The sequence below is a fragment of the Melozone crissalis genome, unplaced genomic scaffold (genome assembly GCF_028551555.1).
Source record: "Melozone crissalis strain CALT ecotype California unplaced genomic scaffold, PUWL_Pcris_2 ptg000013l_1, whole genome shotgun sequence".
Lineage (NCBI taxonomy): Eukaryota > Metazoa > Chordata > Aves > Passeriformes > Passerellidae > Melozone > Melozone crissalis.
In genome coordinates this window covers 21,874,076-21,901,040 of record NW_026535791.1, presented here as the reverse complement: position 1 = coordinate 21,901,040, position 26,965 = coordinate 21,874,076, and the positions used below count along the sequence as shown (strand labels likewise).

Genomic DNA, 26,965 nt, shown 5'->3' with positions numbered 1-26,965 from the left:
TGAATGTCCAATTAAAAACAAAACCAAACCAAACCAAACAAAAAATAAAAAACCCAAGCCCCAAAAACCTAACAAAACACAGAAAGAATTTATGAAATAAAGACTATAGTTTCATGAAATAAAATGAAGGAACATCACCATATAAATAGTGTGTGATACTGCCTCAAACATTAATGGAAACCACAAGATTTGACTGCAGATTTTTCTTCATTTTCTTCATTCACTGTCTGTAAAGCTAACACAACTCTCCAGCCAGACAGGCTCTTTGTTTTCCATGCTTAAATATGCTTGGGACCATCATGCTGTCAATTCCTACCTATTCATGCTTCAGATGGTAATTAAAAATGTTTTTCACCTTTATGAAAAGGACAGTTCTGTGCAGCATTAGTAGCAAGACAGATATAATAGGTAATTATATTTATGTTTCCTTTTCATACATTGCAGTGTAATTTACAGATTTCTATGAAATTTTAGTACTGAGAAATTGAGCAGAAGACATCAAATTATTGTCTGGTATAGCAACAATTTACATTCTGAAATCAATACCAACATTGTTACCTTAAGGGGAAAAAGAGGTATATACTGAGGCATTCCAGCTATTTATATGGATAGCATGGTATGAAGAAGTAGCATGAAGAGGCGGTAGCAATTGCTTTTTCTTTTTTCATTCTTAGGTTAGCTTGAAAGATTGGCCAAAACCCTATCTATCTCCATTATCTTGGTTCTGTGGCTAAGATATCAAGATGAGCATGGAGAATGGATTATCCCCTGCAAGCAGGATCCTTGAATAAGGACTACCAGGGGGACTGCATGAGGAAGTTTAGTTTAGAAGCAGCCAACAAAAAATAACTCTGTTTCTCTTAGCAAATTGCAGGGATCTACTGCACAATTTGTACATAACACAGACTTGAGCCAAGTTTATCAGGGAAAAGCAAGAGTGGCTTTTACTAAGAAAGTAGATTGATTTTACCTCAGATTTACATTCTTTTTACAAAGTTCAGTGAAACATGAAAGAAGGTGTGTATCAGTGAGCTGAGTTAGACAAAGCCCTGTTTGAGGGGCTTTGTGGCCTTCTTGTGAGACACACTGCAACAGTCCTTGACTGATCTTTCCAAACTGGAAGAGAATGTGGATTGTATATTCTAGGGGCCTTTCACTAAGTCAATCAGAACTGCAAAATATAGCAAGTCATTGTTTATTTTTAAAACAAAGTGATACAGGAACCATATGTTAATTCAAAGACCTTGCCAGTTCTTTCTGCAGAGCAAATACAAACATAGATATGTTTTGTTGAAACTGTTACTAATCTGTTTTTGTGACTTGGTCTTCATTTGCAGGCCTGATCTCATAAGAAAAAAAAAAATCCATGTTTTAGTACATGAAATAGGAATCTTTGTTTTGATCCTGGAAGGAACAAACTTTATGAAACAGACATCTTCCACAAAGATGTTTGGAATTAAGCATAGATTTTTCTTGTGTCTTTACAACATCTTCTTAAACTTGTGCACAAGCAGTACCTTCTCCATAATCATCATTTAATCATCCCACAGGCTTTTTAGGACATTTGTCTACTGTTTACACTTGATTTTATTTTAATATGCTTCTCCTCTGACATCTTTATTAGTGAGTGAAGTTTCAGTAAATAATGTCAGGTATAGATTCTTCTGTTTATTTTCCATAATAAAGGTAAATTGTTTGTTCAAGTTTCACTTTTAAGCCTCCATATCAGCAATCTTTCCATAAGGAAAATATTCCCAGGATGTTTTCTTTGAAGTTGTTTATTTTCATAATATTTCTTTGTCATCTTAACACAAAGTTAACACAAACCATAATAGTTCAGAAAAGAAAGGGAAGTAGTTTTTGTTGATGCAAAACCTCCACATCTGAAAAAACTATTTCAATTACAATTAAAAAAAATGCCGTGCTTGAATATATATTCTGATATACAGACCTACATCCCATTCTTTAAAGTTTAATTTGTCTTGCTGTAAACTAGATCTTTTAGTGGCTTCTTCCTGTTTGGAAAATCAAGGAGAGAAATCATGGCTTTTTTATTCACCACTGTATTGAGTGAAAAAAGTTTAAAGTACCTAATTTGTAAACTCCAAATGCAACTCAGCTGGTTAAAATTCAGCAGGTTCTATTTCCAGCTATCCAGTGCAGAAATGTTTTTTTAATTACAGCTTGGTTTATAACAATGGATAGGATCTGTAGCCAAATTTGTCCCTGTGAGACATTCAGCAATGGAACAATAGTATAATTATTTCTGGGATCCCTGATTAGCAAAAACAATACAATAGTTGTACAAAGCTTGAAGGTTTGGTTTTTGGAGTAACAAAGAAGCTAAATCTCCTCTTAATACTGATTTCTGTAACTTGCTGTATGATTCAAGTACATAATTGGAAATAAAATGCATTTTAGAAGCTAGTGCACAATGGAAAGAAGGGAACAATTTTGAAACTTAGTGCTTACACTTCCTACATTAAAGTTCTGTTTCCACACAGCTCATAACTCACCTGCCACAGGACATTTCAAACACTTGATATCACATGGCATGATTTTTCCTGTACTTCAGGCTTTTATCACTCAGGTCAACAAAATACCTTACATTATTTGCAGCCCACTTTCTATCCATGTGTGAGTGTGTCTGGGAAAATAGGGCAGCAGTGAAAAAGCTTAGTCTCATGAGTAATGCCTTAAACTCACTAGTATTGGAGTACCTTTTCTAGAAATCCTTACTGAGGTACAATTTCTACCAATTCTTTTGGCTGTGTAAGGACTTCAGTATTGAAAATATAATGCTCTATGCAACTTTTCCAAAGCCATAGATTTGTAATGGATGAAATTAGAAATTTTAGTATGGGAATATATTTTATACAGCTAGGACTGGAGAAAATAAAGTACTTCAGGACAAAATTATGTTTTCAGCTCTGGGAAAATATGAAATTGCATCAAATAATTCGATATTGTCTTTTATTTTCAGTTAGAGTTGACAGAATCACAGAATGGCTGAGGTTGGACAGGGGCTCTGGAGGGTGTCTAGTGAATCCCCTGATCAAGCAGGGATAGTTACAACTGCTTGTCCAGAGCTGTGTCCAGATGGCTTTTGAATATCCCCAAGGAGGGAGACTACACAGTGTATCTACTCCACTTGTGCCAGTGCTCGGTCACCCTTCCAGTAAAAAAAGTTTCTTGCTGTTCAGAGCCTCCAGTGTTTCAGTTTGTGCCCGCGATTACCTGCTCTGTCATTGGGCACCACTGAATTCCTCATATTAAGAAGGACTGAGAAAAATAGAACGGGAGAGTATGTGGAAAGAAAAATGACAAGCTGCAACACAAATATAATTTTAAGTGTTTTCAGTATCTCCAAATAAAGTATAATAACAAAGAAAAATGCATTATGCTATGTCAAACACAAGTTCTAATTTTTGTACTTGATCAGTAATGTTAGAATGTCCCCATCCTCTGCCATCCATTCCTCATCTCTACACCAGAGTTTGTGTTGCTATTTTTATTGGCATTTTCAAGTACCACAGCTATTACTTGTGTTCCGTAATTTCACAAATTACAGTTCTTAGAACATACTAGGCACCTGTTTGACTTTGTTGTAGCAGGAAAAAAGGAGCCAGACCAGTTTCATGTGCCTTTGATTTGATATAATTTGGTTGTTACTATGTTAAAAAAGTGTTGGCTGGCTGACCACCTGGTCCGAAAACAGGGAAAAAATGGTGTTGCTGCTACGCTTGAACTGTCCTGTTTCCAATCCAGGAGTTTGCTTTCCATTATCACCATCTGAGATGGTGTTTCTCTTGTGGATATAAATTCCTGCTTCACCTAGATGAGCTTCATGCAATCTGCTGCAATAGGGGATTAAAAGAGAATGATTCCTAAGATTGTTTTCCTGAATTTTAAACTCAGCCCAGGTTCAGAAACCCCACTGAGTCTAATTGTTCTGAATTATATATTGAAGTTGCTTTGACACAGGTAAAATTATAGTGCTTTGAATTCACGTTTCAGTTTTGGGTTTCACAAAACAATGAGGTGATATTTCCTGATTAAAAATAAGGACTGAATTTTTTTCAGGACCTGAGGAAGATCACTATTCCTCCCCACCAAATGCTTATTCATGACTGAATGTGTCACAGATTTTATATGTGAATTTTGGCCAAGTGTTGGGACCTGAACCATAACCTTACGTCATGCTTATATAATCCCACGTATGTTGTAGTGTAATTAAACTTGTAATTACTTGTTATCATTAGTCCCAGTGTTGTAAAAACTATAAACCTCATTACTCATAACAACTTGAATCTGTCTTTAGGTAAAAAGAATTCAGACCTGGGTTTTGTTGCATGAGCGAGTAGATAAACATGAGCATAGTCTAAGAATATTGGATTTTCTTCTGAAAGAAGAGTTCCTGTCTCTACTGTGGTGGTGACAAGAAATTCAGTGAACAATCAGTGAGGGGTTCAGTTCTGGATCTGGACCACGCACCACATCCTGTGATGTGTTCTGCCTCCAGTAGAGAGTCTGTGTACCCTGCCCAAGCCATCTGTGCATGGTGTGTTGGTGTGGATTCACTGGCAAACTCCAAGCTGGGCCAGCCAGGAGTAGGAAGCCCCAGGTCTGGGTGGGGGTATCTGTCAGGCAGTGGGGCAATGCTGGTGTTTGGGGAGGACCCGTGAGTGTGGAACATGCCTGTGGGACAAGTGTGAGAGTGCTGCATGTGGGCGGTGAGCCCCCGTGAGAGCAGCTGGTGAGCTGGGGACCTGTGGGATCAGAAAGGAGGACTGGGATCTGGGCAGGGGTTCTGGGCAGGCAGAGGGCCTGTGCTGGTGCTAGGTGCTTGTGAACCTGGGCAGTGAGGGGTGTGTTCTGCACTTGTGACTTTCTGCCTCTGACAGCCCAAGAGGAGCAGGGGATGTGTCCCTGTGTGACTGTGTCGGGTGTGAGTCCTGAATGGGGGGCTGCTGGGGCAGAGCCTTACCTGAGGCTGTGTACACACAGCTGTGGCCAAATGTGTGTGTCTGTGTTATACACCAGTCTTGGTACTGCAGCAGCTTTCCTAGCCTAGAAATCCCAGGCTGGGCTCTGACAGCCAGGCAGGAGGGTTCTGGACTAGGCAGTGGGGGCAGTGACCACGTATCACATTACTTGACACTTTTAAGCTCTCAGTACAGTGAGGACAGGCTTTCTTTTCAATTACTAATATGCCCAAGCTTAAACATTTGCTTTGAGTCTCTTTTTGCAGAAGGCTTGTTCCCTTCATTGTTTTGATACCACAATTTAATCTAAAGTTTCTTTGTGGACTGCATGCTGTCCATCCATCATCTCTGGAACTGGGTCACTGTTTACATGACCCTTAGATTTTTTATAACCCTTTGTAATGATCTGTGGATTCCTTAGCGGGCGGCTGTTGTGGGTGAGAATGGAAACTTCAGAGAAAATTTATTAGAGAAGCCCTGCTGTTGAGTCATGGGGTGCAGAAAGCCCCCCCCCCATGCTTTCTAAACTTCTCAGAGAGGAATTTAGCTGTCACTGGATCCAGTCTTAACCCCAGACTGTCAATGGTTTGAGTAACTTTGTCCCACAGGATTAATGATGGCAAGTCAGATACATTTCCATAAAGATGAAATAATTTATTATTTAGATGACAAATGATTAGACAAAAGATCTTAATCAGATTTATTTACTACAGAATGTAAAAGCTAAAGCTACTAGCAGTGTATAGTATAGGTATTGTGCACTATATCAAAGTTATTACATAAGGCTAGTAAAAAGGAAACCATTATTAAGTAAAGATTGATATAACTCACCACACCAATGCTCATAGGCAGATCTCTTTAACTCAGCCTCAGTCAGTATCCTTGAAGGGGTTTCCCCACTTCAAAGGAGAAAACTTCATGCACTCTAAGAAGGAATATGAGAGAGGAACCCAACTGTGTGAAAGTGGACTGGACTTCTACAGTATATAGTGATTGGCTGCCAGTCACATGTCTCCAAGTCTCCTTAGCAGCTTATCTGTCAAATCTTTGCCTCACTATCAGGATCTTCATTTGGAGTTGGTGAGTCAGACTGCTTTCAGCATAATTCAATGGCAAATCCAGCACATGACAGCATCTCTCAGCCCACCAATGATAGCTTGCAAAATAGGGCATTATTTGAGTTGACCACATTCCAAAGCAGATCATTCTGCTAGAGTGGATCAGAAAGGCAAGACAATGTACTTTTCTCTCATCATTTAAAGTATGGTTTTAAAAATTAATAGCAAAGAAGTTGCCAGTGTAAGTGTTAGGCTTGGGTCATTTTACTGGCTAACTGGTCACTGTCAGTATAGAGTGAGAGTGGATTTTGGCCAGTATGAGGAATATTTGTTACCCAAGATCAGTACTTTTCCTATATAATTCATAAAATAGGACATTTTTTAATTATTTATTTAGGTAGTTAATTAGTTATAGGGGTTTTATTATTTTGCAGATCCTAAAACTTAATTTGTCATCTCCTCCCCTGTTTTAGGGCTTAATTCCTCAGTCATTCATGTCTTCTTATAGTGTCTTTTTGGTTTAAAACAAATGAAAGCAATCTCCTTTCCTCAGATCATGACCTGGGGAGGGGGTGGGTGCTGGGAGATGCATCAGAAAAGTTTGCCACTTGATGGCTTTGATAGTGACATAAATTCTTAGTTTGGAAAAACAGATCTCCAATTTTATCTTTCTGAAAGTAGTTGCAGAAAGAGAAGATTTTAAGTTATGCAGTCAGCTACATTTCTATTGTGCTCATATTGAAGGGGAAGAATGGGATAGCAATTAAAAATTGTTCAGGGTGGTAGTTCCAGAACAAAAAATTTGTAAGAGAAAGTAACAAAGTGTGAGCTGAAGTTTTTTCTTAGTGACACATTTAGAGTAAGGTTATCTGTTGATGTAAGGAATACATCCAATGACTCAGAGGATCTATTTGGTTTTCTACAGCTGGATTCTATTCCTAAAGCTAGAAAAGGAACTTAAAAGCAAAATACTAATTATAAAATCACAGCCAAGAGCAAATAGTACTACATTTATTTCTATACTGAATAACACAGTAATCTAAAGTTGACTTAATCAACTATATCCACCCAAGGGAGATGAATAAAAAGAAACCTGGTAGATTTTATTGATCATCATATAAAATGGTAGCAATTACCATTAACAAATAGTCTTTAATAAGCAAACATACAGTTAATACTATTAACTTGAGGTTTTTCTCATTAAAAGAAAAATGAAAAAAGGTGGAGAGAAAAAGGGAAAGTTGGGGCCTGATGCTGTTTCAGGATGGATACAGCACACCTGATGTTAGCTACTTTAAAAAGTGTTAACTATTTTAAAAACTATTAACTACTGGAAGATACCTGTTGTAGTATTTTCCAAATGTTTTCTTCTCTTCTGGCTCTGTAGAAATCTTGAATCATGAGCTTAGATATACCCCATAAATTTCAGATTTCTAATATTGATGAGAAATAGCCATTAAACTAAACAGTTACTATGCTTAAGAAAAACTTTGTGAATTTCTACTTTATCCTAAATTAATCTAGCAAATCAGACCACTGAAGCTGCCAATTTTTTTTTTTTTTTTTTTTTTTTTTTTTTTGTTGGAAGATGTGCTTAACTTAATTTAATCACTCTCTTGAGGTACTCTTAAACTAGTTGCTTCCGATCCTTCGAGGATGCAGTATTTTGATCCATGAAGACCTGTAATATTCCTTTCATGAATCCAACAGTCATGGTTGCTAAACAATTTGCAGCGGTGCTATCAGCTCTGAAGCTCTTGGGGAATCACTGTATCATTCTGTGGCCACAATTCAAAAGTCAGATTATTTCTCCAGATGAGAGAGGTTCAAAATCAATAACAGTTAACTAATTCGAGTGCACACTGAAGGTTTTGTTTGTTGTTTTTTTTTTTCCTTTTGAAATGGCTATAGGTTTATTTTTTTAAGAAGTTCAGTAAAATGGGTAATTCTGCCTCTCAGTCCCTGTGGGTTTTTTTGTGCAAACTCTGTGCTGTTTTATTTTTATTTCTCTTACCAAATTGATAATTGTTTATTCTGTCATTGCATTTTGTGATTCTTTGCTGAACACTGTGAATTCACACATATATTATCAATCTTAATTATCCATTTTAGGTACATGACTGCTATCAGTTAAATATAGACAACTGTTTATTCATGCTACTATTCCCAAAAGATGACAACTGTTTTTATGGGTTTGTTTAGCTTGGTGGATGTCTTTTTTTTCCAGTTTGAATAATGATAATACAGTTTTTAACCTCAGAAATATATACTTATTAAATTTTTGGATGTCATTTGCTTTTCGTAACATGGTTTCTAATGGTTCCTGCTTCTCAGAGAGGGGTTTTTAAATAGATTGTGTTTTGAAAATTATTAGAAATATACCTACTTTTCCACTGATTAATTTCTTAGAAGAAGTTTACTTCATGGATGAGCACATATAGACCTTTGATAGACCTTTGAAAATTGTCTCTCCCATCGGCCAATTTCCGATCTAAAAGCAAGCCAGAAAAAAAAAGAAAAAAGAAAGAAAGATAAACCAAACCACAAACAAACAGCAAGCAAACATGATAATAGCAATTGCTTCATAAGCATTGCCAGGGATCTATTTTTATGTCAAAAGTTAAAAAAAAAAAATAAAAATCAAGACAACTGAAAAGAAGAGCACTAATCAGTGTGTCCTGTGCTCTTCTTTGTAGTCCCAGCGCCGTGTTACATTTCACCTCCCCGATGGCTCCCAGGAAAGCTGCAGTGACAGTGGTCTGGGAGACCACGAGCCAGTGGGTGGTGGAACCCTGATCTCACACCCTCTCCCTCTGGTTCAGCCGCAGGACGAATTCTACGACCAGGCTTCTCCGGACAAGAGGACTGAAGCTGATGGCAATTCTGACCCCAACTCGGGTGAGTCACCTCCTTGTCTCTGCTTATCTGAGTTGCTTTGCTAACTTGGTACTTTCTTTTTCATCCCTTTGAGCTTTGCAGTGGTAGAGAGGTTTTTAAGCACGTGCATGAATGTTTGCTCATATTAGCTCATAAGGATTGTTTGGAAATAATGTAGTTTGCCTGATGTGCCTCATGCTGTAATTTGACTGTGGAAAGAAAAGTATATCCAGTAGAATAAATGGCTTCATACTAATTGCACAGTAAGTAATACCAGCAGGGGAGAAGGATGTCCTACAAGGTAACAAGTTTTTCCTGATGTTTGCAGTGCTGTAACTATTTAGCTTTAGACTTTGTTTTAGTAAAGTCATTCTAAATATCAATTTAAGTTCAAGGACATGGAGGTTGTGCTGTCTTTTGGACTAACAGAGAAGTCAGTAAATCAGTGAAGCACTGAAAAATTGAAAGAACCCAAATTTCTTAACAGCCTTAAAATTCCCTGTTTTTACATTAAGAATCACAGGGTTTCTTTGTTTACTTGGAATGGCCTGATGTATTGGAACTGTCAGATACAGGTTTTCATACAAATATTAAGGATGAACTATTTGATTTGGGAACTTCTGCCTTTCTCTTCCATCCTCTTCTATAATACATTTACATTATTGCTGTGTGTTTGTGAGAGCACTAAAAACTGAAGCAAGATCTTAACCAACAGGGTGATTAGTATTTTGACATTGCAATGTGGAATGTGGAGACTCAGACATGCTGAAAACAGAGAGAGGGAAGTAGCACTGCTCTTAAGTTTCTTGGGTTTTGTCTAGAGTGTGAGACAAAGGTTAAAAATCTATCTGTGCTCTTGGAAGGTAATTGAACCTGAGTCCTCTTGCATCCCAGGAGTATAGAAATAAGAAATAGTTTCTGTTTTTGGCATTTCTCCCTTTTGTATAGATGATTAAGTTGTCACTGGGCCTGTACAAACCAGGAGAGAAGGTGGCCTTGGGATCTGATGAACAATATTAAGGTCCATCTCCTCATTTGGTCAGAGCTGGATCTGAATGATGACATTTACATCATGGCAGATGACAACATGAACGGTGGAATACTGACTTTGGAAATATTTCTCTCTATGTATATAGGAAGACCAAGAGGTTGTGTTGGATGACACTCTACAAAGAAACAATTTGAAATGTTTTACTGAGAGTTGCATTCTGGTTTCTTTTCCTCTACTTTCCTTCTACTTTTCTTTTTTTCTCTTCTCCTCCCCTGGATATGACACTTGCACTTTCTTCTCTTTATCAAAACAGAAATGTTTTTGGAGCTATGATGTTAAACCCTTAATCTGTACAAATACAAAGAATGATAAAAGAATAGCAACAATGAGTGGATTGACTGGAACAAGAATGTATGTCTGCTTAAGCAAGCGAGGAGCTTAAGTGGAATTATCTGGTTAATTCTCTGACCACCTATGAGACTTGTGAAAGATTTAACAACATCAGAGAGGAGTTTTTAAGGCAGCATTGCATGTTGGCACTGTCGCATTGGCTTCACAGACTCTGAATTGTACATCCCTTCAAAAGGCAGCATAAAAGTCCTCCAGGAGAGTTAGGAAAAAAAATGGCTTAGCAAACTTTATAGCAAGTTATTAAAAGTGTAATTTTGGAAATTTTGTGTTAAACACATTGTGCAAACACAGTATATTAATCATGATCATCTATTCATGCCTAATATAGACACTAATAGAAGATTAGTCAGAATGAGTAAGCGTTCTTAAAAGCTATATGAAAAATTTTGATATGTTTGTGGTTACACCTAATTTAGCCTTAGGGATGCTAAATTTGTGTCAAATTTATAAAATCTAACCATCAAGCTGTACTAACTGTTAGTGAAGTATTGAAGTATAGGGTTTTTTTTGTTTTTACCAGGCATTGAAACAGTGCACTCTGTATCTCATCAAATCTCACAGACTAAAAAAGGAATTATATGGTCAGTACTGTGACAGAAATTTTTCTAGAAAAATCCAGGACAGGATGCGAGTCATGTTGTTCATTAGATGGCTTTAACTTGTATATTGTATTCAATATCAAGCTATTGCCTAAGCACTATATTAAAAGTTATTTTACTACTGTAGACACAAGTTTTAATGGGATGTGAAATAAGATTTAAAGCAGTTGATGGTTACTGAAGATACTGTGAAACTTTCCAGAAGAGAAAAATGCTGTCTGGTATTGGCCAAAGTTACTTTGTGGGTATTTACATGTGTTCATGATTAAAATATGTAGTATCATTTGAACATTGTATTCCTTGACACTCCTAAGCTGAATTTCTAGTTCTATTGCAGTGAAATGTTCCCTAGTTGTATTTAACTGTAGAGGTAGTTTTGTTTCAGTGGCTAAATAAGGAATTGCTGGTTATGAATATACTTGGGACATGCTGAGGTGAAAGATACGACTATAAAGTAAGGAATAAAGCCCTGGTGGAGAGTTGTAGTATTATCATGTACATGTACTGCTAGCAGTTTTGGATGATAAGTGTTGCATAACAATGTTTTTATTCTAAATGCTTCAACTGAAGAGAAGGAACAGTGTTTTTGGGAATTTTTGCAAATGACCTCTACATCAAAACCACAGATTTGTTCGACTGTGTTTTTATGAAAGTTCATTCAAAGTAAAACTTTTCTTCAGCTCATGGGAATGTGATGTTAATCTTGGTAGTAAAGTCCTTGCCTCATGCTGAGAGCAATTTTGGTTAATGACTTTAATGCTCAGTGAATTGTGTGGGTTATTACTGTACATTGTGAAGTTACGTGAATAAAAATACAGCCATTGTTTCTGAAAATAATGTCCTATTTTAATTATATTTGAAGAGTGACCAAGGCTCAGGTCTTCAAAACCTGAAATAGGGGGGAGAAATGTGGTAAAAGTCTTGCTAACTTTTTACACAAGAGTATGAGAAACCTTAATGCCATATTTACTTGCAGTCATTAGCTTCTACAGAGACACAAGAACTACAATTACATGATTTAATGAAATAAACACACACAGTGAGAGTACATTCATCCAGCTAATCTGAAAACAGAAATCTCTCACACCGGGTGAAACTGAAATGAAGAGAGAAGCCAAATATTAGCATTGTCAGCCACACCCTGTCACTGTAGCTATGAGAGAAAGGCAACAAGATAGAAATATGAAATCTTTTGTAATGAGATGTAAGTCTAAGTTCGGATTGCATCACTGAAACCTTTCTTTAACCTCTTCTATATTTAGGTCTTTTATTTTGAGGGTTGTATTCATTTTTCTAATATATGTTTTGGATTTCTCTATTGTTAATTGATCAGTATTATTGATGGTCAGAGGAGTTTGATGCTAACCTGTCAATTACAACTCCTTATAGTTCACCTTTGTCTCATTTGCAGCTTGATGCACTTGATTCCTTTTAAAAGGAATATATTCCAAAGATCTATCATCTTATACAACTTCTTTATCTTTTAGCATATCAGATAAGAATTTAGAAAACATTTCCATTTTTTAGGATGTATAAAAAAATAAAAGGCCAATGTAAAATTGAATTTACTTATACTACTTTAAAACACCTTTCATTACCAAAATTCCTGCTTTCTAATGGTTTTAAATGTGCATATCAGGAAGTGTACTTTTAACACAAACCTCTTTATCATCAGTTGCAATAAAACTGTATAGCTCTCTTATGTACTTTAATGTGAATTATTTTTTCAGGTACTGCTAAAAACACTCCTGTGCTTTTGTTCGCCAGCAGTTGGGTGCAGACTGTTACTTCTCATTACTATAAGTGTGATTTTCATCAGCATGAAGAAACAATCTACTTGATTAGTGAAGAATTCTTCTTTCACTGTGGCTTAGTAAAGGTTGTCAGGGACTCAAATTTGGCCTGGACTTGTTAACGTATCTAAGAGTTGAATGCAGCAGAGCTGTGCAATAGAACTGTACAAAGTAAAAATGTGCCTCCTAGTGTAAGGAAGGAGAAAAATGCATTTTCATGAAAATGCTTGATAAATCACATTTTGATAGCTGCAAGCTGTGGATGTGATTCATTTTTCTTCAAAGAGATAAAGAGGAATAGCATGTATTTAGTGGAGTGGTAGAACTGCTCTAGGGAGAAAGCCTACTGCGCACTGTGGATGAATCTATGCAATAATTCCAACAGTTTAAAACCAGACAGAAATATAATATTTATGTCTTCTGATACATGTTTACAAAGCTAAGTAAATGTTTGCCTAATTTCTACACCTCATTAATGAGTAGTATCAATATATATCAACAAAGTAATAGCTTCATAAAAAACATGTAGCTGTAGCAAAAATTGTAACACACCCACCAGTTTCAAGATCGTGTTTTTATTTAGCAAAATTAAATAGAACATTCTCTTTTGTCCTATGTTACTTCCAAAGCAATTCTGTGTTCTTGGAAGTAATGTTATAATGCTGTCTTTCAGTAATAATGTTTGTGGATGGCTTTTTTATTTCCAGTGCAATAAAATCTGTGTGGTTAAATTTGGCTGATAAATACCTGAGTTCACACTTTTTAATAAACCTATTACTATGGCAGTTTAGTCAAGTAATGTCAGGGGTGTTAAATGGTACTCTAATTCCAGTAATAAGTAGGAATATCTCTGCGGCAGTGGCTTAATTATGATTAAAGTTCAGAGTAATGGCAAGACTGCCTTGTATTACACTTGGCCATATGATAGTGTCCCATGTGGAGAAGCTAAGCCTCCGCTGCAAAGAGCTTTGATTTTACAGTGTCACTATCATTACACCCAGTGGGTGATGATGGTTTAACCTTGAGGGCATACCCTCTGTTAATCCTGTCTTTCATTTTGCTGCCTCCAAAGTTTCTTCTTTGGCAATACTGGAGTGGTCCATAGCTAAACAGCCTAAGGTGTAGAAAGAAATGCTACAGTATTAATGCCTAGATCTAGATAATTTGCCATCCATAGTTATTCTTGTGTTTTCATAATATGAGACTATGAGAACTAAAATAGGAACATTTGCCTTTGAGTCACATCCTCCATTTCATTAAACACGAGTTCATACCTCACACAGAATCTAACACTGTCACATTTAGCTACAGGCAAGCAGGAGTAAGAAAAACTGGAGTCAGGTTGGTGAATTAGCCTACAGAAGAGCTATAAAAGAGTCTGAAGTCTGAATTCAATCTTAGTCCGTGCACTTATGACTTTAAAAAGATAAATAAAATCTGAAAGGCATAAGAAGATTGCTATCTCTTTACTTCTCTTTGATGCCTCATTGCAGTGAGGATTTAAAAATTGTCTTGGTTCAGAAAAGCCACTGTGCTGCATCTGTTCCTATTCTACTCTCTCTTCCTCTGCACACCAAAGCTAATTGGAGTGTAAATCAGGAGGCCATAACCATTGAATGAGCTGTAGGAGGGGAACTTGTCTCATTGCTTCTCCAAGAGGAACAGATAACTTTCCAAAACTTCCTAGCTGCTGCTGCCTGAGAAGAGCACTTGCAGGTTCTCAGCAGTCAGATGAAAAGGCCACATGGGGCAGGGAGACTATGACAAAGGTTAGAGGATTAAAGGGAGGGGAAGCTTCCACATGAGATGAAAGCTGGTGCCTTTGTCTGCCGTCACTGATGATACCGAGGACAGTTTAAAACCTCAGATGCTTTTGCCAGGTTAAAACAAGGGACTTAAGGAATTAAGAGTATTTTTTCTCCTGTAAGTATTTTCTGCTCACAAGGCTTTTCTTCATATCACAGCAAGCCCAGATCTACTGCAGACATTCACAGACTTTTTTAAGTTTCAAAGTGATACCATTATCCAGTCAAACCTCTACTATAGCACAGTGCTTAGTGTTTCACACAACTTTCCTTAAATCAAACTGAGGTTTTAAAATATTCCAGTGATAAAATAGTCCAGTGATTTATTTCCACTGGTGTTTGATTACATGTTTTATATGGATTTGCATGGCAAGGTTGTGGACAGGGGGGCCGCAGAGGGTGCCTCTTTGAGAAGACACCAGAGGCTGCCCCCTGTGTTTTACAGAGCCAATTCTCAGTGGCTCTAAAACAGATTCATTGCTGCCCAAAGCTGCACAGCATGTGGGAGGAAGGAGTAAGAAAAATGTGAGAGAAACAAACCTGCAGACATTAAGGTCCGTGATGAAGGAGGTAGAGAGCATGCTTCAGACACCAAATAGCTTCTCTCTCAGCTTGTGGGGAAGGTGGTGCCCCCAGCAGCCCGTGGAGGAGCCCACCCTGAAACAGGTAGGTATGCCCTCCCTGAAGGAAGTCGCAGTCCACAAAGGGCACATGCAGGAGCAGGAGCTGTGGCCTCTGGGGAGACCCCTCTGGAGCAGTCCTGTCTTGGAGGCTCACACACTGTGGAAGGGACCCATGTGTTGCTCGGAAAGGACCCCATGTTGGCCAGGGTAAGAGTATGATGAGGAAGGAGCAGCAGATACAAAGTTTTACTTGCCGACTGCAACTCCTTTCATATCCCTTAACACCACTTAGTGGCATCAAATGAATTTGATCCTGGGAAGAAGGAAGGGTCCAACCCTTCCTAATGGGAAGGGTGGATTTAGTTTTGTTTTTCTTGTTTCTCACAATCCTACTCCAGTTTTTATTGACGATAAATTAAATTTATCTTCCCCAGGCTGAGTCAATTCTGCCAGTGATGGTAACTAGTGAGTGATCTCCCTGTCCTTATCTCAACCCATGAGCTTTTTCATCTCATTTTCTTCCCATCTTGCTGAGAAGGGGGAGTGATAGAGCAGCTTGGTGAGCACCTGGCAGCAGCTAAGGTTAACCCACCAGAATATTAAAGCTGGTGTTGTATTCTCAGTCTGAAAGCATTTCTTTTCAGTTTCTACCTCTTGTCTGTGTGACTGTACCACCCTTTGTCAATGTGAAGCCTGACTTCCAGAAGTGCAAGTATGTTTTGAGGCCCAAGGGACTTTTTTGACTAGTACAGCATCCTGCGCAATACAAATCAGAAATCCTAGCCAATAACCTAAAAAAAGCATGTGTCTTCTGCTGGTATCTACAGCATATGTTACAGAATGATTTCTTCATTTAATGATCTCCAGTGACAGAGGAAATAATACTACAGTGCTTACTGACTTCAACTGAATCAGGCTTTCATTTGATAAAAGAGGTTTTTGGTGTCCATAGTTCAAATGCAGTGCTCAAGTCTTCTTGAATCTGTATTACACAGGTTAATTAGTAGTAGTATTTTGAATGTTGCAACGTTTTGTTCTTAAGCACTTTTTTGTTCTCTGTATTCTAATACTGGTACAATGTATGTCCAGTAATATATATATATATCCAGAATAAGAAAAATAAAAAATAAGTCTTCTAATTTCAGAGTTTTAAAATATTTTTTTTTTCTTTATCAGTCATTGTTTTGATCTGAGTGGGGGGTTTTTTCTGCCTCATGAACATGATGTTTAACAATACTTTTTAAACAAGATTTTTCTACTATTTAAAGATCTTCCATGGGAAATTAAAGTCAAAAGCAAGACTGAACACATATATCTTTAATCATCATGAAATGTATTTGAAAGATTTTTTTTTTTAGCATTCTAGGTGGTCTAACACCTAACTGTGTTTGACACAATTCACCTTTTAAAAGTGTGATAGTGTGATTATGGTAGAAATGTTTGATTTATTTGAGGTTGCTGTTTCTGAAATTCAGTGGAAGTTAGTGTTGTGACTTCAATTACAACGATAGGAAGTTACTGTTGTGACAGCTGTGACTCCTTGTTACCTTTAAATTACAATTAATTTACCAATGTTACATATTCTTTTACTAATAGAGTCTTAGTAGTGCAAGTGCTATTCCCAAAGGCAAGTTGATAAAAAGAAAGATTATATTTGTGAGAATAAAGTGTTGAATTTAGCATGGCATTGTTAATTTCAGCCTTTAAATGGTTACAATTTTAAGTAGAATTAGAATTGTTGATGGCTGCAATGAGAGCAGTAACTTATATAACAATGAGGAAGAATAAGCTCATTGCACCCACACAGACCTGGGCCGGACAACTAGAAAACAGCTTTGCAGTGAGAGAACTGGGAGTCCTGGTGGATAGCAAATCAGCCATGAGCCAGAAAGACACTCTTGAAGAAAAGAAATCAGTCTCATGAACTGGAATAGAAAAAGTGCTGCCAGCCAGCTGATGGGAAAGTTCCTTTCTCTCTACTCCTCACTGGTGAAACACGACTGAAGTGCCAAGTCCAGTGCTGGCTTTTCCAGTATGGAAGAGAAATGGAAATATGGACTGAGTCCAGAAAAAGACCACAAAGATTATTAAGGTATTAGAGCATCTGTCACATGGGGAGGTGCTGAGAGAACTGTGACTGTTCATCCTGGAGAGGGGAAAGGCTTAACAAGGATCTAATTAATGTGTGCAAATACCTGATGTGATGCAGGAAGGAGAGCAGAGAGAGAGACAGACTTTTCTCAGTAGGTACCAAATCAAAGAATGGGACAACTGGCCACAAACTGAAATAGAGAGACATTTTCTTTAAACATAAGGAAAAAAAACCCACCACATTTTCTTGCTATTGGAACAATAGAACTCTGCATCAAGTTTCCCAGAGAGATTGTGGAATCTTCATGGATATTTTGGAAATCAAAAAGGACATTTCTCCAACTGAGTCATGGTAACTCCCTGAGCTGGGCAGGAAGGTGTGACTAAACCCTCACCGGACTTCCCTTCCAAGTTAACCATTCTATGATTCTGAAATCCTATAAATTATTAAGTTTGTCTTGCATAGATTGTGCAATGCAGATGTGAACTAAAAAAGAAAATAAAAATCTGTATTCTCTAAGGTAAATCAAGTATCAACTTGTAAATTTATGGTAAGATATCTGGTGTAGTACTATACACAGTACAGAAACCAGCACAAATAGGTACTATCCAGGTTACTTGCTGCTTCTCTGGTTTAGCTACTGAGGTAAAATCTGAAATGGGTCAAGTAAATCTTGTAAAGTAATGCCTTTATCACACCATAGGTTATGAATGAAGGCTGTAGAAAGTAATCAAGTAATACCCCTGTTAGTTCTAGAAATTAATTATGAACTCAGCTTCATATTAGATACCTTGAATTTGGATGCTTACATGCAGAAGTCTAAATATTTATCCTAAGTGTCTAAGCTCCCTTTTTAATTTACTGAGCACAGAAACTTTCATTTAAACTAAGAACTTATACAAAGTTTGGTAAATTTCACTCTAGAGTCCATTCACCATATTTCTGATGAGTGTAATAGGAGCTCAAACATGAAATTCACACAAAGACCTTTTGGATTAGATTTAGCTCTGCAATTTATATGCATAGGACTCAAAAATTTGTTATACATCGGCATTTGGTTGAATACCTACTTCTTGTTAATTGCACCCCCTTCTTTCCTGTTTGACATCCACGTCTGAACAGCTTGGGTACCCCAGGATATTTCTTACCTGGCATTGCTGATGGTTAGACAGTAGAAGTTAGGTTTAGGTTGAGATTTATTCAAAAAGCTGTGAGCGCAGGTGCCATGTGTGTAACCTTGTGATGCATCTGTGACTCATTCAGATGTGAGTTGAAGATAGATGTGAATCTGAGAGTCTGAGATCCAGGTGTTGTCAGTGGAGACCTTAATTATCATAATTGAGACTAGACACCCAGACAGTTGTGTTTGATGAATGTGTAGTAGATGCGTCTAATGTGAGAGGCATAGTTTTCCAAACTATATTGACAGGATTGACATTGTGTATAGGGGAAGCTCAGACACCTAAATTTAGTTGATTCCCACAAATCCAACCTTTTGTGTGAGATATATCTCAGCTGTTCTTGTTGCTAAGGGAATACTCATATGTTTTGGGAGATTTATCAGTTTTTCTTATCTACCTACACATAACATTTTTCAAAGGAGAAGGGCATTGTTAATTTTTATGCCTCATTTTTACAGTACTAATTAAATAACAATACCAGTTCCATCCCTTCCTTTTCTTCTTTTTTTTTTTTTTTGGTATAACTGAAATGAAAACATCATACCTTTTAAAAGCACAGTTCTAAGGAAGGATTTCTAAAAGTAAAATAATTTCTGTTCTCTAATCAGTTTTTCTTCCTCCAAACAATCACCAAATATTGACAGGGAAGTATAAGTCTCATGCCATTTTGAAAATTAGCATGTCTTGAAGTGCAGACTATGCCTTTTGATGGTCTCTTTAAGAATATATGTATGATACATTAATCGAATCCAGGAGTTCCTTCCTTAAAGCAAACATCTTAGAAAGCTTCACTTTCTGGGAAGGAAATCTAATATTTTGTAAGAAAAAGTGTGCTATCTTAAGAAATAACCTTATGCAAAAGTGTCTTCAGGTTTCACCTAGGCTTGTCCCTAAAGTGGATGTTCATTTTATCATGCTTATCTTATGAATTTATCTTTTCCTTTTTCTCAGACTTTATGTTTGGGTTTTTTGAGTGGGTTTTTTTTTCATTTTTTTTTCTTAGGAGAAATCCATGCATAAGAAAGGAGGTTCTCTGAATAAAATTTGAAAATTATATTATGTAGATAATGAATATTCTGTTTTCTTTCAAATAATTACCTTTGCAAGGAATATTTTGTGGTTTTGTACATACATTTGCTCTGTTTGTCTTTAACAGGAGGAGAAGGTAGAGGAAAGATGAATTAAGTAGATGAGGAAAAAAAATAAGGAATTATATTTGCAGTCTAAAACCCATGAAAGTAAACCTTCTAGAAGTAGGAATAAGAGTTGAATTATTTCTTAATGTAAAGCTTTATCCCATTTCGTACTAATCCAGGTAAATACATGTTAAGATAAGTAGGGAGAAGAAAAATAAGAGTAGAATACTTGCCTTTTTTGACAGTGCATTGCATGTTAAATGTCTTTATTCTGTGGTTGCAAGGTGAAGGCCTTATACAGAGAACCCATCTAAACATGGTAGCAACATAAGCAACTAAACTTAGGATATATTTACCTGTGGCAAGGAAAGGAAAATATAAAAAACTTTTTCCAAAACATTTAAAAACTTTGGAGTTTGTTCCCATCTTGAAATAAAATATAGATAAAGACATAAATAAATCTTGAACTGTTCAGGACAGTTTGAAAATTTTGCAGCTTTGGCAAAAAGCTTTTCCATAGAAATCCTATGCTACATCAGCACAAAACCCACCACCAAAAAACAAAAAAAGAAAAAACCACCACCAAACAAACAAACAAAAAAAATCAACCAAAAAACTCACAAAAAATTATTTAGTAACATTTAGACACCTTTGTGAGAAGGTAGAAAAACATTTTCTTGTGTATACCTGTATATATTTATTTTGTACCTTTATCTGAGTTTGTAGCTCCACAATGAAGCATTACACAGCACAGTAGGAACAGATCTGGATGTGAAGATCCAGAAGTGGTGCTGAGAGCACAGAGGTTACTGTGTGTACTTCCATGGCAGCATCGACTTTTGTGGTCCAAGGGCTGAATGCCCATTCATTACTGAATTTGTTTCATTCCATTCCAAGGGAATCCCATCCTTGTACTCCAAGAGGTCTTCACAAGTATGTCAAGTAGAGGTGATTAGGAGATTAATGTCAGAAGCACACTCCTGCACGTTGATGTTATCTTGCCATTTAGTAAGATATATTTCTATCTACACAAAACAACTCACCTATTATTTTAAACAAATCTGCATTATTGAACTGTCACCTAAGTACTTCGTGGTCAAATATTCCCAGCATATGCATGGTACTTTTTTAGTTCTTCACTCTGAAAACCACACAAAAATGTCATTTTCAATACAAAACTTAAAATGAAATTCTATGTGTCTGCCATGTAGGGGAAGGATTCTTTTTGCTCTTTGGTGATATGCTCCACTAGTCTTTTAGATAAGGTCTGTCTTCAAGATCTAAAAAATGTGTTTAAGTTCATTGAGAAAGATTGAATAACTTAATTATTTTACTTTATCTTTACTGTACTGAACTATTCTATTCCATATCTGCATTTGTTAAATAGTGTCATGGAGATAACTATTGAAGACATACACATATCAAGAAAAAACATCAGTTATAAATTATTAATTCATCTAAAATAACTAGGAAAAAGCAAAAACCTTCTCAACTTTATAATAATTGAATATTTTATAATCCCAGAGCCTAATGGTGTGATGTTTATCACTTTACACATCCTTCATTTTTTCTTCTGTAAAATATATATATGACTGACAAGCGAGTGTGATGGAGTAATTGACCAGTTTTAATGTTTAACTTTTACTGAATATTAAAAAATATTTTTCGTTAAAGAGCAGTAGCCAATTACTGAATTTAAGGGAAAGAAATTTATTAGTAAAAGCACATTAAGTCATTGCTATTTAAAATGTACTCAAAATATGCAGGAGCATATTTCAATATTTCCAAAGACTTACACTGTAACATAGCAAAGGTGTACAAAATTGATTTCATTTTCAGTAGAGAAGCCAATACAATTTTAGTGTTTTGGGGTTTTCTTCTTTTTATAAATGTTTTGGTTTTTCAAAAATTTAACAAAAGAGACTGGTTTTAATTGGTGGTGTTATTCCAAGGCCCTTGAAACCCTGGCACTCACAGTTGCTAGGAGTGTGAATGTGATCTGGCAAGCTCAGCATAGTCATTAACTAATGGATTGTAGCTACACTCTTTCAATAAAAACGTGTAGGTGGTTAGTAATACCGTAGTGTTACCAGCAATTTTAAAGTCATTTGTAGGTTAGTTTGTGAAATTAAAAGTGTAATCAAAAATTTCCTTGCCCTGCTGCCTTTTTCAGCTGATTTAAGTGCAGATTCCATGGATCATTCAGAAGAGAAAATAAATGATTTAAAAATAATCATCTACACCACGATGGATTAGTTGTTTGAATTATAGTTTCACAGTTCTTATATTTATTTTCATAAGAAATGAAAAGAATTGTATAAGATAGCTGCTTTGTGCCATTACTCCAGGTCTTAATATTGATTAATTTTTCATATACTACACATACTTGTCCTTCATTATTACTTCATTATGAATGGAAACCATATATTTCCAGATGTAAATAGGCACTTAGTAATATGAATCCCCCTTGCATGAGCAGCTACACTGTTTGGAGACATATTAATTATACATTTTGCAGAATACTGAGAATATGTAACATATGTTATAGATGAATATAGGTCACTGTGACAGCTGTAATAGATAAATATATGCATATCTATGCATACAGACCTGCATAGATATAACACTTTCCACTAGGGTACAGAGATATTCAGACAATCTAGATGTTAATGATACTGACCTTTTCTACCCAACTTCCCTTCAGCATTTAAAGAGACAGCATGACTGATTTTAAACATAAACATCATTAAAAATAAGCTGATGCGTCAGTGGTTATGTTCTGTTAATACTCTCTGCAGTCTTACCAGACTCTCAGGGCCACATTTTCAAGAAATTCTAGCTATGCTCACATGTTCTATTTCTGCATATCTGGACTGCTGTGTTAGGCATAGGACGGCTGCCCAGTTCATATTTGAGAAATCTAACTAAAATAGTCTCTTTAGGGACATGAAGATGGAGAAGTGTCTACAGGGAAATTCCCCATTTGAGAAGTAGCTGAGGTCACTTGGTCTCTTCAGCCTGGAGGAGACTGAGGGAGACCTCATTGCAGTTACAATTCATGAGCAGAAGCAGAAGGGCAGGTACCAATCTTGTCACTCTTTTGACCAGTAACAGGACTCAAATGGCATAAAGCTAGAACAGAGACCTCAGGAAAGTGGTCACAGCATCAAGCCTGTCTGAGTTCAAAAATCATTTGGACAATGCTTTCAAGGACATGGTGTGACTCTTGGAATTGTCATGTGAAGGGACAGGAGTTGGACTTGAATGATCCTTGTGGGTTCCCTCCAACTTAGAATATTCTGTTATATGGTTTTATGATTCTATGATTTTTTTAACCCAAATTAAACACTATTCACACTTCAATCCATAGCCTATGAGTTATGCCTTCTAATAAAGTACTTTGCTGTTAAAAAAAAAAAAGTTTCTTTACATGCTTTATTTTCTTTTGGGCTAAAGAGTCATTCACAAGAACATGCATGAATAATTAAAAAAAAATCCTCATAAGAGCACAATAAAATTTAAAGAACCACCTAAGAATAAGCAATTTAATGCTTTGGAAGATATTTTAGTACAAAAGAGACTTATGGTCCATAGTCTTTCATTTTCAGAGGAGCATTTCCTGTGTCCTTTTGTGTGTATTTCTCCCTTGCTTGCTTGTTTGACAAAAAGTATATTCTACTATTCTGTTTAATTCAATTGTTGTATGTATTTATTAATTTATTAATTTTAAAAGGATAAATCCTGGTCGCACTGTATGTTGATATCTTTTCATATCCCATGTCCTTTGTTTAGAATTCCATATGTTTAGGTTGGTGACAAGATAAAATGCCTTTCCCAGTTGATCATGTCCAGAAGTGACTGCTGATATTGCCTACTCTGTTTCATGAGTATAGGGAGAGAAAAGGAGAGAAATTAGATGAGTGTCATTGGGGCAGCAGAGAAAGGAATGGCTTGGAAGGTGTCAGGTAAACTGCCAGCTGGATAGATTATGCATGACAGCACGGGCATTGTGAATTAAAAAGTTGAGAGCTGTGCGACTGACATTGCTATAGGTAATGCTTCCATGTACATTGAAACATGTTAGAACAGCTCTGTGCTGCTAAAAAGTTAGAAAGCTCTTTTATTTATGGCTCAAAAATGTCCATGAATCATTCTGTCAACTGAGCAAACTTGAACGAAAGAACGCCTGTCCTCAGAAGACTGTGAAGTTCCAGAACAATCTGGAAAACAACCCAAATTGAGAAAGAGAGTGCTTAACCAGGAGAAAAGATGAGTGCCATATTGCTTAATTCAGCCTCCTTCCTTTTTGGTCTTGTCAAATGTTTGCCTATTACAAGATGCCAGCCTACTCAGTGTTGTATTCTGCCACAAGTTATATGGCATCTCACAAATCTGGCAGTACACTGACAGCAGTCTTCTACTTTTTTATCTGGTTGCCCATCAAAATCTGTATAACTAGGCTGAGGCTATGAAATTGGAGTAGCATGTCTGGACTAGCCGGTGATGGTAAACTGTTGTGGTGCCAGATGTAATATTTGAGAGCACTTAAAACTCATCTCTGAAAGGTATTGAGTATTGCTACATTCCTGCTAGCAACAGGGATTTGGAGTTTTTATTTTCTTTTTTACATCATATGCAGTATTACTTCCTCAAATTTTTAGAAGTCCTATACATTCCATTCAGTGCGTTTGCAATCAAAATATGTTATATGCATATGAATCTCCTTAACAAGTCAAGCATAGAATAGTGTGTTTAGTCTAAGAAAAAAGATGACAAAGCACTGTTTTGTTGTGTGCGTTTGTTTTTTTCTCAAGAAAATTTAGCAAATCTTGCACCTTAGCCAGATTAAATAATTAGATCATTTTAGAGAATCAAAACATCAATCAGGTTGGAAAAGAAAGTCATCGAGTCCAACTTATGACTGAGCACCACCTCATCAACTAAACCATGGCACTGAGTGCCACATCCAGTTTCTTCTTAAACATCTCCAGGGATGCTGACTCCACCGCTTCACTATATAGACCATTCTGGTGCCCAATCACTCTTTCTGTCAATGACTCTTTTCTTCCTAATGTCCAGCCTAAACCTCCCCTGGTGCAGATCAAAACAGTGCAGTATTGTTCTGTCACTGGAAGAAGAGATTGACCCCCATCTGGCTATAGCCTCCAGTTGTAGAGAGTAGTAAGGTCTTTCCTAAGACTCTTCTTCTCCAGGTAAAACAGCCCTAGATCCCTCAGCCACTCCTCACAGGAATTATTTTCTAGGCCTTTCACCAATAATAATTTAATTTAATTTAATTATTTAAATTATTTTAGTCTATGAAAAAATTCAAATCTCTTTTTCACTGGAATACATAAGTTACTTTAAGAAGGTATAGCGCCTACCTCAATAGCCCTAGTTTTGTTTTGATGGAGTGTATTCAACAGTTTTGATCATTTGAATTGGCCTGTCAGGGTCAAAAAGGGTCAATCAGTGTAGCCAAGTGTATGTCTCTGGATGATACTTCAGCAAAGTCTCGGTTCAAAATAGCTGAGAAATATCCATTTAAAAAATATATAAAACAAAATACCTTCAGCAAACAAAGATATAGCCATCCCCTCAATAAATAATTGGACATAAACTTCTTTCTGTAGTTGAGAGTCAGCTTTGCTGATAATCTGCCTTGTGAAAGGTTTGTTAAACTGGGCCATTCATCTGTGCATCAAAATTCCAAAGTGTGAGCAATTTAAAATAGCACTTTCTACTGTAACAGTTGGTTGTACCTCATAATAGATACTGAATAATTTTAAAGGAGAAAAAAGCAACGGTTTTCATTGTTAGTGGTTTTTTTTCATTTGTCTGTCTGTTTGTTTATCCAAGGTTCTTTTTAGGCAAGACATTTGAAAAAAATTGTCCTTAATTATCATTGTAAGCACCTTTGATGATCAGAAAAAAGCCCAAAAAACAACCACATTAATTAGCATAGAGGTCTGAACTTCCAGCCTTTGTGCACAGATTTACTCAGATTTTCCTCCTTAGACAACAAAAGTGGGTTTAGGAAGCACCAGAATGATCGGCTAATTATGAAGTCCATGCTTATTTCTAGATCTGTTTTACAAAATAGGTTCTTTGATAAACTGTACTGATAATCCAGGAATATATATTCAGCCATTCACAGTGTAATACAGAACAAGTACCTTATCTCTTACTGTCTCTTGTTTGCTCAATCTTTTCATGTGACTCTTACAAAACTTTGCCACTTGATGCCCTTTCAACTTTTCCCAAGTAGCACTTAATTTGTAAGGGTAAAGAAGACCCACCAGTTTTATCTTCATTAGCATGTTATGTGGTAAACAAATTTGGCATGCAATAATTTCTCTGCATGAAGATTAATTCAATCATTAGACTAACATTTGCTGCTCTACAAATACCCATTTCGACCTATTGAATTTGTTATTTAATATCTGTGGGCACTGATTAGCGGTTTTGCTCATTATCACTCTGAACCTGCTAAATAAATCATGGCCTTAAATTGTTTGTGTGATTGTTCCATGAACTTGTTTTAACCTTTCTGGCTCAAGTGTTTCAACTTGATTTAAAAAAGATAAATATTTCATTTTTCACATTTAATCTTGACAATTGGAATAATATATGAAAAATTCTCTTCAACTATACAGAAAGAGTCTCTGCCCTGTTACATGGGCTGGCTCTATGCAGCAAAACAAGAGTGCACTTTTACTTTGCTTAATGCTCATACATTTCAACCTTCTTCACCTAATATTTTTTATTGCTCACCTCCTTTTTATTCTTCATTACTTATGTATATTGGATGTGGGTTTCCAGGTTTATATAGGTAAGAACTGGGTGCAGGTGCCCTAGCGCTGGTGATGGGGGCTGCAGGGTGACCTCCGTGAGGAGCAGCTGTGGCTGCCCCATGCTGGGCACAGCTGGTTCCATCTCTCTCCAGAGCACCCACCTCAGGGCACAGCTGAGCCCTGCCACCAAGGAGGTGGCATCTTGCAGAAAATATGCTTAAGGGTAAAACACACCACCTGCAGTAAAAAACACTGTCTGGCAGTACGAAGTGAGGAAAAATAGGAGAAACTTTGCTGCCAACTTCCAGGTCAGTGAAGGAGGGAAACGAGATGTTCCAGGATTCAGAGCAGAGACTGCTCTGCATCTCTGGAGAAGGAGTCACCAGAGCAAGTATATTCACAAGTCTGGAATGAGAGACTGAAGTTGAGCCTCAAAACCTCAAGTGTGAGCCTCAAAAACTCAAGGGGTGAGTGAGTATAAGGTGTTGCTTTTGTTTCTCTTTTCTTTGCTTCTCACCACCCATCTCTAATTTAATTTGCAACAAATTTTATTTTCTCAAAGTATCACCGCTTTTGCCCATGGTGGCAATTGTTAATCAGTCTTCTCATCTCAGTCTCAA

The 26,965-nt window shown here is 36.7% G+C and overlaps 1 protein-coding gene across 5 annotated transcripts in view; it reads left to right on the top strand.

Moving 5' to 3' along the window:
- Positions 1-26,965, top strand: part of PCDH9 (protocadherin 9) — a 671,446-nt gene that overhangs the window by 424,809 nt on the left and 219,672 nt on the right. For 2 of the 5 annotated variants that reach the window (XM_054271758.1, XM_054271757.1), the window contains one exon: positions 8,866-8,941. In XM_054271758.1, coding sequence (XP_054127733.1) covers positions 8,866-8,941 — 76 coding nt within the window. Of the gene's footprint in view, positions 1-8,739; positions 8,942-9,868; positions 10,626-26,965 lie in introns of those variants that run through there. The other 3 variants (XM_054271756.1, XM_054271755.1, XM_054271759.1) reach the window with 2 other exon arrangements.